The sequence below is a fragment of the Quercus suber genome, unplaced genomic scaffold (genome assembly GCF_002906115.3).
Source record: "Quercus suber isolate HL8 unplaced genomic scaffold, Cork oak 2.0 scaffold_26, whole genome shotgun sequence".
Classification (NCBI taxonomy): Eukaryota; Viridiplantae; Streptophyta; class Magnoliopsida; order Fagales; family Fagaceae; genus Quercus; species Quercus suber.
In genome coordinates, this window is record NW_027069491.1 from 2,112,066 (window position 1) to 2,120,274 (window position 8,209).

General features: G+C 38.5%; 2 protein-coding genes across 2 annotated transcripts in view; both read left to right on the forward strand.

The window, feature by feature from the left end:
- The first annotated feature begins 2,433 nt into the window (after positions 1–2,433).
- On the forward strand, positions 2,434–3,051 carry LOC136065159 (receptor-like protein 51). The gene has a single exon (XM_065767935.1). The coding sequence runs from the start codon at positions 2,434–2,436 to the stop codon at positions 3,049–3,051; it is 618 nt and encodes a 205-aa protein (XP_065624007.1).
- A 3,432-nt stretch (positions 3,052–6,483) lies between these two features.
- LOC112031001 (G-type lectin S-receptor-like serine/threonine-protein kinase RKS1) overlaps positions 6,484–8,209 on the forward strand; it is a 17,233-nt gene continuing 15,507 nt past the window's right edge. Inside the window, exon 1 of the mRNA XM_065767942.1 lies at positions 6,484–6,710. Coding sequence (XP_065624014.1) covers positions 6,484–6,710 — 227 coding nt within the window. The remainder of the gene's footprint in view (positions 6,711–8,209) is intronic.

Genomic DNA, 8,209 nt, shown 5'->3' on the forward strand with positions numbered 1-8,209 from the left:
ACAAATGTCATCAGAATAAAAGTCAGCACTGCGCATAAATAGCCGGCATAATTTGATCCTGCTTACTGCTAGGAATTCACTTCTTAATGCTAATGATGCTGCTAAATGGTAGTGGAACCTAGTGCAACTCTAAAACTTGAGTTTTTTCCACAGAAATTATGCAAATGCTATCATGGGCAATCACACTTGTTACTATACACATAATCCCCAATAAAAAGAACATCAAGTTCCCCTGGTTACTATGAGCATGGTGGCTTTGTAGCTTTTTTTTTTGTCCATTATTTGCACAGCTTTTGATACTCATTTCAGAGTTATAAACCATGGCAAACTTGGAGTACGAGATTAATTATTCCAACTTCCTTGCCCTGCTTGCTTCTACATGCCTCTTGGTCAGTTCAATCCTAGCTTTTAAACTTCAAACGTGGTATACAGTGAATTACTTCAAAGGTTAGAGAAAAAATATTTAAAAGTTAGGTTTTAATTTTTATAAAACATAGCTTTTAGATCTTCTTTTCTCTTGATTTTTTAGTTTTCTTATATGGCATAAAAGGGTAGTAAAAATACAAATTTACCCTTGTTTTTAATGAATGTGGATAACTAGAGATAAGCAAAACTTGCCTCAGGTGGGTAAAGTACCAATTTTTAAACCACAAGTAGATAAAGTGTTTTTCAAGTAAACCATAGAGTAAAGTGTAATTTGCCCAAGTTTTTATGAAAACTAAGTCTTGTGATAATTCATTTATTGGTTGCAACAAAGAAAGTTTCCATTAATGAAACACCACGGCATTGAGATCATTGGTGGCCTATGGCCCCTTATGTCAATGATGTGAGATTTGGTTTACCTCCGATACTTTTTTAATTGGACATGTCCTTTTATTTTAAATATACAATAGCAAGTGGTAGTTAGTTTTAATCTCTACATTTTATTTAGTTAGTGAATGATGTGACAGTTTTTTATTAAAACAAAATGAGATTTCAGTTAAAAAAATATTAGAGATAAGCCATACCCAATGATGTGATCGATGATGCTAGAACCCTATTTTTTGGGATAATTATTGATCTTTATTCGAATAATTATTGATCCTTTCAACAGTAATTTATTTACTTTCAGCTGGTGTTGGTTAGGATATTGTAAGCCTTAATTCACAAATAGTTTTGTAGTACAACACACACTTTGGTATTTTTCAATGGAGATGTCTAGACTCTAGAGTTTATTTAGAAAAAAGTAAAATTGTAAGCCTTAATTTAGTGATTGACAAGGAAAAGTGGTTTCTTATGGGCTGTCACTATAATTACAATGTGGAATGCATTTATATTTGCATGAGTCTGTCCAAATGTTTTGCTAAATATAACAATAATATTACAAATAATATACATTTTGCCACAATTTTCTTATGTGACAGAGTGTGATTGGTTGTCTATCACATCAAATGGATCTACCATTTTTTTCTCCATTATTTATAGTTTATTATATAAGATAGTCATAGCAAAATGTGTGTATGAAAGTGTATGGTACTATAATTATTATTCACAATACTGTCTAATCAATCAAAAGAACTTTCCAATCACTTTTGACTTCTTTCCTTTTATTTATTTATTTATTATTTGATAATAATAATTTCTACATAATGCGTGTATAAATAATTGTGGATTGGGGGTTGTAAGATACTCATAACATTGCACCTTTTATGTGTTGATGCTCTTATAATCTTAATCACTTTCTTGATCTTCTACGTTCATCCTAATCATGGGTGGAAGTTCCCTCCAACTTCTCCTCACTTTTTTTCTCTTTTTGTTGTGCATGAAACCAACCCTTGGAAATTATTGGGGTGTGGGAGATGCTAACCTCGGCTGCAAAGAGCATGAGAGACAAGCACTTGTCAAGATTAAGGAAGACCTTATTGATGATTATGGCTATCTTTCTTCTTGGAGTACTAGAGTAGGGAGAGAAGACTATTGCAAATGGAAAGGGGTCAACTGGAACAACCAAATAGGCCACGTACCATCTCAATCTTAGTATCTCGGATGTGGAACCTTTGAGAGGTAAACTAAGTCCTTTCTTGAGTGAGTTGCAATATTTGCCTTTTTTGAATGTGAGTTACAATGATTTTAATCATACCCAAATCCCAAAATCCATTGCTTCTCTCTCAAACTTAAGACACCTCGACTTTTCTCGTGCTAATTTCGGAAGAAATATTCCTTTTTAGCTTGGGAACCTTTCTAGCTTGCAATATCTTGATCTTGCCTGGAATAATTTTAATGAACCCGAAAACTTAGAGTGGCTCCGTCCACTTTCTTCTTTAAGTTTCCTTGGCATGAGTTCCGTTAACCTAAGCAAAATTAATAATTAGCTCCACGTAGTGAATCAACTACCTTATTTGACAGTCCTAAACTTGAGAGCCTGTAGTCTTCCGAATATTTTTCCAATTCCCCATGTTAATTCTTCTACCTCTTGACATCCTCGATCTCTCTGTTAACAATATCACTTTGTCTTCTTCAGTAATAGAGTGGTTGTTCAACTCCAATACCAGAGTTGTTGAACTCTATCTCTATGATAACCAATTTCAAGGTTTAATTCCTAATGCTTTCTGCAGAATATACTCTCTTAAGGTTCTTAGTCTCCATGATAATGAGTTTGAAGGTGGGATACCAAAAAGCTTCAGTGGAATGTGTAATTTAAAAACATTGTCTCTATCAAGTAACAATCTTAGCGAACAACTTCTAGGAATTGTTCATAACTTGACTGGGTGTGCAAACCACTCAATAAAGGAATTGTATTTAGATAACAATCACATTATGGGATTATTTCCTGATCTCAAAACATTTCCATCATTGAGAATATTATGGCTTTCTGAAAATCAATTAAGTGGGACAATACCTGAAAGTTTGGGAAAACAATTTAATCTAGAGAGATTACATATTGGTGGCAATCCATTTGAAGGTGTTATTTCTGAAGCCCACTTCTCAAAACTCACAAAATTGAAGGTGTTTCACATATATGATAGCTCTTTGGTTTTCAACTTCAGCCAGAGGGATGAAACAGCCTCATGATGACCCATTGGTTATTATGCTCATGATTGAAGGATACAATACCAGGAGGGTTTTGGTGGACAATGGAAGCTCGGCAAACATCATTTATCTTTTTGTCTTCCAGCAGTTAAAAATGGACCCGAAAAGACTTCGTCCATTCGAATCTCCCATTGTTAGTTTTAGTGGAGACAAGGTATATCCACTGGGAATAGTAACACTGACGATCACAGCTGGCTCATACCCCCTTCAGATAACCAATCGACACAACTTCTTGGTAGTAGACTCACCTACGTCTTCCAATATGATCATAGGAATGCCTACCCTCAATCGGTGGAAAGCAACCACTTCCACGTATTGCCTGAAGGTGAAATTCCCAACAGAGTGAGGAATTAGCGAAATCGGAGGAGACTAGGTTTTGGTGTGAGAATGCTACCAAGCAATCTTGGCGTCAAAAGAAAACCATACATGGATGATCAAAGAAAAGACACCAGAAATTGTCGAGAAACTCGAGACGGCTGAGTTGGTCGAGGGAGATCCCACAAAGACGACCTAGGTAGGGACGAATTTGAACCTCCAGATGAGAAAAGAAATCGTCAGCTTTCTGAAGGACAACCTGGACGTATTCACCTAGGGTCATGAAGATATGCCTAGCCTACCAGCAGGCATTATTCAACATTGCCTAAATGTGGATCCTGAGAAGAAACCCGCCCAGCAGAGAAGGAGAGTTTTCGCCCCTGAACAAAATAAAGCAGTTATGGACAAGGTGAACAAGCTGCTCGCTGCTAACTTCATTAAAGAGGTATACTATCTCGAGTGGTTGGCCAACGTTGTCATGGTCAAGAATGCAAACGGGAAATGGAGAATGTACGTTGACTTCATGGATTTGAATAGTGTTTGCCCAAATGACAGTTTCCCTTTGCCTAGGATTGACCAACTTGTAGATTCAATGGTCAAGCATAAACTCCTTACCTTTATGGATGCCTTCTCCAGGTACAACCAAATATAGATGGCAAAAGAAGATCAAGAGAAAACCGCCTTCATCACCAGCTAGGGGCTCTATTGCTACAGGGTTATGCCTTTCGGTTTGAAGAACACGAGAGCCATGTACCAGAGATTGGTCAACCAGATGTTTAGCATGCAGATTGGGAGGAACGTAGAAGTGTATGTGGACGACATGCTAGTCAAAAGCAAGGAAGAGGAGGATCATTTAAACGATCTCAAGGAGACATTTAATACACTCAGACAATACAGTATGAAGCTAAACCCGGCCAAGTGCGCCCTTGGAGTCTCCTCTGGAAAATTCCTTGGCTTCATGGTATCACAGAGAGGAATAGAAGCAAATCCAAAAAAGGTGAGAGCCATCCTCGAGATGTCCTCCTCAAAGACGATCAAAGAAGTACAGTCCCTCGCAGGAAGGGTGGTAACCCTCAATAGGTTCATCTCCAAAGCAACAGACAAATGCCTTCCTTTTTTCAAGACCTTAAAGCAAGCTTTCGTCTGGACAAACGAGTGTGAAGTAGAATTCTAGGAACTAAAGGGTTACCTGAGTAACTCTACACTCCTAAGTCCGTCCAAAAAAGAAGAAGACATGTTCCTATACCTGGTAGTGTCCTTAACTGTGGTGAGCATAGCCTTAATTAGAGAATAAAATAGAGTACTCCATTCGGTGTACTACATCAGCCAGGCTTTCTAAGGAGCTGAATCTCGGTACCCACGAATAGAGAAGATCACCTTCACCTTAATAATGGCCTCTAGAAAGCTTTGTCCATACTTTCAAGCTAACCCAATCATAGTAATGACAGACTAGCCCATTAAAAAAGCAATGAATAAACTTGAGGTTGTTGGATGGATGATACAGTGGGCCATCAAGCTTAGTTAGTTTGACATAGAGTATCGACCCCAAATGGCCATAAAAGCCCAAGAGCTTGCAGATTTCATAGCAGAGTTCACTTGCCCCGAATATGAGAATAACCAAGAAGAACTCTGGACAATCCATACGGATGAGTCATTCACACAGAAGAGGGGCAGAGCAGGCGTCATCATCACTTCCCCTGAGGGGGACACATTGAAGTATGGAGTTCAACTTAAGTTCCTAGTAACTAATAATGAAGCGGAGTATGAGGTTATACTGACGGGGTTGAGGATTGCCCAGGCTCTAGGGGCAAAGAGCGCCTTGCTAAGAAATGACTCACAGCTCGTCATAAGTCAAGTCAAGGGAGATTTTGAAGCAATGGTGATAAGAATGCAGAAATACCTCAAGTTGACGAACCAATTGATTAGCAAGTTTAATTGGGTAGAGTTCGCTCCAATCCCACGAGATCAAAATGTAGATGCTGATGAAGTGTTTAGGAGCACGTCAATGAATAGTCAGGCAAAGGCGACAGATTGGAGGCTGGAAGAACAGAACTCCCCCAGCATTGAAGAATTTCAAACCTTTCAAGTACACGCCTGCACTGGATGGACGAGCCCAATCTTGTCCTATCTCAAAGATGGCTGACTGCCACCAAACCTTGACAAAGCCAAGAAGATCAAAAAACAAGCTGCTAGATTCACCGTGTTAAATGACGAGCTTTACAAAAGAGGCTTCTCATAGCCTTACTTGAGGTGTATTGAAGAAGAAGAAGCCAAGTATGTTCTGAAAGAGGTTTATGGGGGCATTTGTTGTGACCACTTAGGAGCAAAATCCCATGTAAGAAAAATAATGAAGGCAGGCTATTTCTGGCCCATAATGCAATAAGACACAACCGATTTCATTAAGAAGTGTAATAGCTGCCAAAGGTATGGAAACGTCCAACGAGTCCCAGGAGAGAAGATGACGGCCATCACCTCACCCTAGCCATTTGCACAATGGGGGATTGACATCATGGGGCCCCTACTATAAGGAAAAAAGTAAGTAAAGTTCTTACTCGTCGCTATAGATTGCTTTACAAAGTGGGTGGAGGCAGAAGCATTAGCCACGATCACAGAAGCAAAGGTACGAAGTTTTGTATGGAAAAATATTGTATGCAGGTTCGGGATCCTCCAGACGATCATCTCAGATAATGGTCATTAGTTCAACAGTCAAGGATTCAGATCATTTTGCTCAAGCCTTGGCATCAAGAACAAGTATTCATCCCTGGGACACCATTAAGCAAATGGACAGACCGAAGTGACAAACCAAACATTGCTAAAGATCATCAGGGCCCGATTAGTGGGGCGAAGGGAGCATGGCTCGAGGAATTACAAAGCATCTTATGGGCTTACAAAACCACAACAAGAACCCCAACAAGAGAAACACCCTTCAATCTAACCTAAAGCACAAAAGCAGTCATCTTCGTTGAAATAGGGCTCACTAGCCTAAGGAAGGAATTCTTTGACGGACAAAGCAACGACGACCAATTGAAGTTGAATCTAGATTGTTTGGACGAAGTCACAGACCAAGCTTCACAAAGAATGGCCATGTACCAATAGAAGATGGCGAAGTATTACAACCAGAAAGTAAAACTCAAAAGGTTCAACATCGGAGATCTTGTCCTACGAAAAGTGACACCTGTAACAAAGGATCCAGCACAAGGAAAATTGGGGGCAACATGGGAAGGAACTTATAATGTCGTCCACTATTCCCGCCAAGGAAGCTATCACCTAGAAGATTTGGATGGGAATAAGTTACCCCGTCCTTGGAATGTTGAACACCTAAAGAGGTATTACGAATAGGAGCCATAACTTATTTGTAAGCAGTGAGTATTGTCTTATATTTTTTAAAGCAGATTCAAATAAACATATTCATTTAGTGATTAACATATTTCGACTATCTTTTTCATGCTTGAACTAAAACTACCATCTGGATGCAAAAACTCCAACCAAGTTAAAATGATAAGATTCCTCCAAAGGATTAAGTCATTCTAACTAAAAAAGGCGATAAGATTTCTTAAATGAATGTACATCGTCCACACTGATTGAAGACGAAAAAATTCCTTAAATGAATGTAAATCGTCTCTAACCAAGCTAAAATGATAAGATTCCTCCAAAGGATGTAAATCATTTTAAACAGAAAAGACGATAAGATTCCTTAATTGGATGTACATCATCCACTTCACCTAAAGACAATAAGATTCCTTGAATGGATGTAAATCGTCCCAACCGAGTTAAAGAAAAAGGGTCTTTCTGAAACAGTCTTTTAACGGATAAGATCCCTTAAAGGAAATGTGGCTCGTCTAGAGCAAAGTTTAGAAGAGAGCATGCAAAGAAATTTTTCTAAGTCCCCAGATGGACAAAGAGCATGTCTCAACAAGAAATCTTTCTAAGTCCCAAGATGGACAAAAAGCATGCATAAGCAAAAGTAAACTACAGCAAAATAGGAGATATAAACTAGAAGTATTCACAAACCATATGAACGCAAAGAAAGTAAAACACATAGATATATATATATATATATATATGAAAAATTTGTAGATTGTTCAATAGCCCTAAAACAAGTAGGGCATTCCAAAAAGTTATAAATTGTTCAACAACCCAAAAATAGGCAGGGCATTTCAAAAAACAAAAAAGGGAAATAGGCAATAAAATTATGCTAGAGGACCATTGTTCTCGTCCTTCTCAAGCTCTGGAGGATCCTTGCCAGAAATTGCCGCAGCCCATGCCGCCTCGTTTGCCTCAATTTCTTTGTCGATGGCCTCAAAGTCTAGATCCTCTAGGTTCGTCCTAGGGCCATGTTTTATCAAATACCTTCTCAATAGTTCAAAACATTTGAAGTACCAACCAAAAAAAATAGCATTGTATTCGTCTGTAAGCTGAAAAGCGTGGACGGCCAGCAACGGTGGTCTTCATCCTTTGGTTAGCCACTGCAAGTTGTTCGTCCTTCTGCTTCGCCAGTAGCTTCTCAGAGTTCAGCTACTTGGACAAGGCCTGGATCTTTTCTTTGGAAGTAATGTTGGCATCCATTGCAATGATCAAGTCCTTCCTAGGCCAGACGCCTCCACCTTGGACATGGCTACTACGGCATTCTCCTCATTCGCCAAGTATTGGGAGGTGATGTGCATCGTCTCCCCTAACACTTGACAACCAAAAATTACATAATGACCAAGAACAGTTGAGACAGCTAACACTTGAAGACAAAACAGATTACAAAAAAAAAAAAAAAAAAAAAAAAAAAAAAAAAAAAAAAAAAAAAAAAAAAAAAAAAAAAAAAAGGATACCTGGA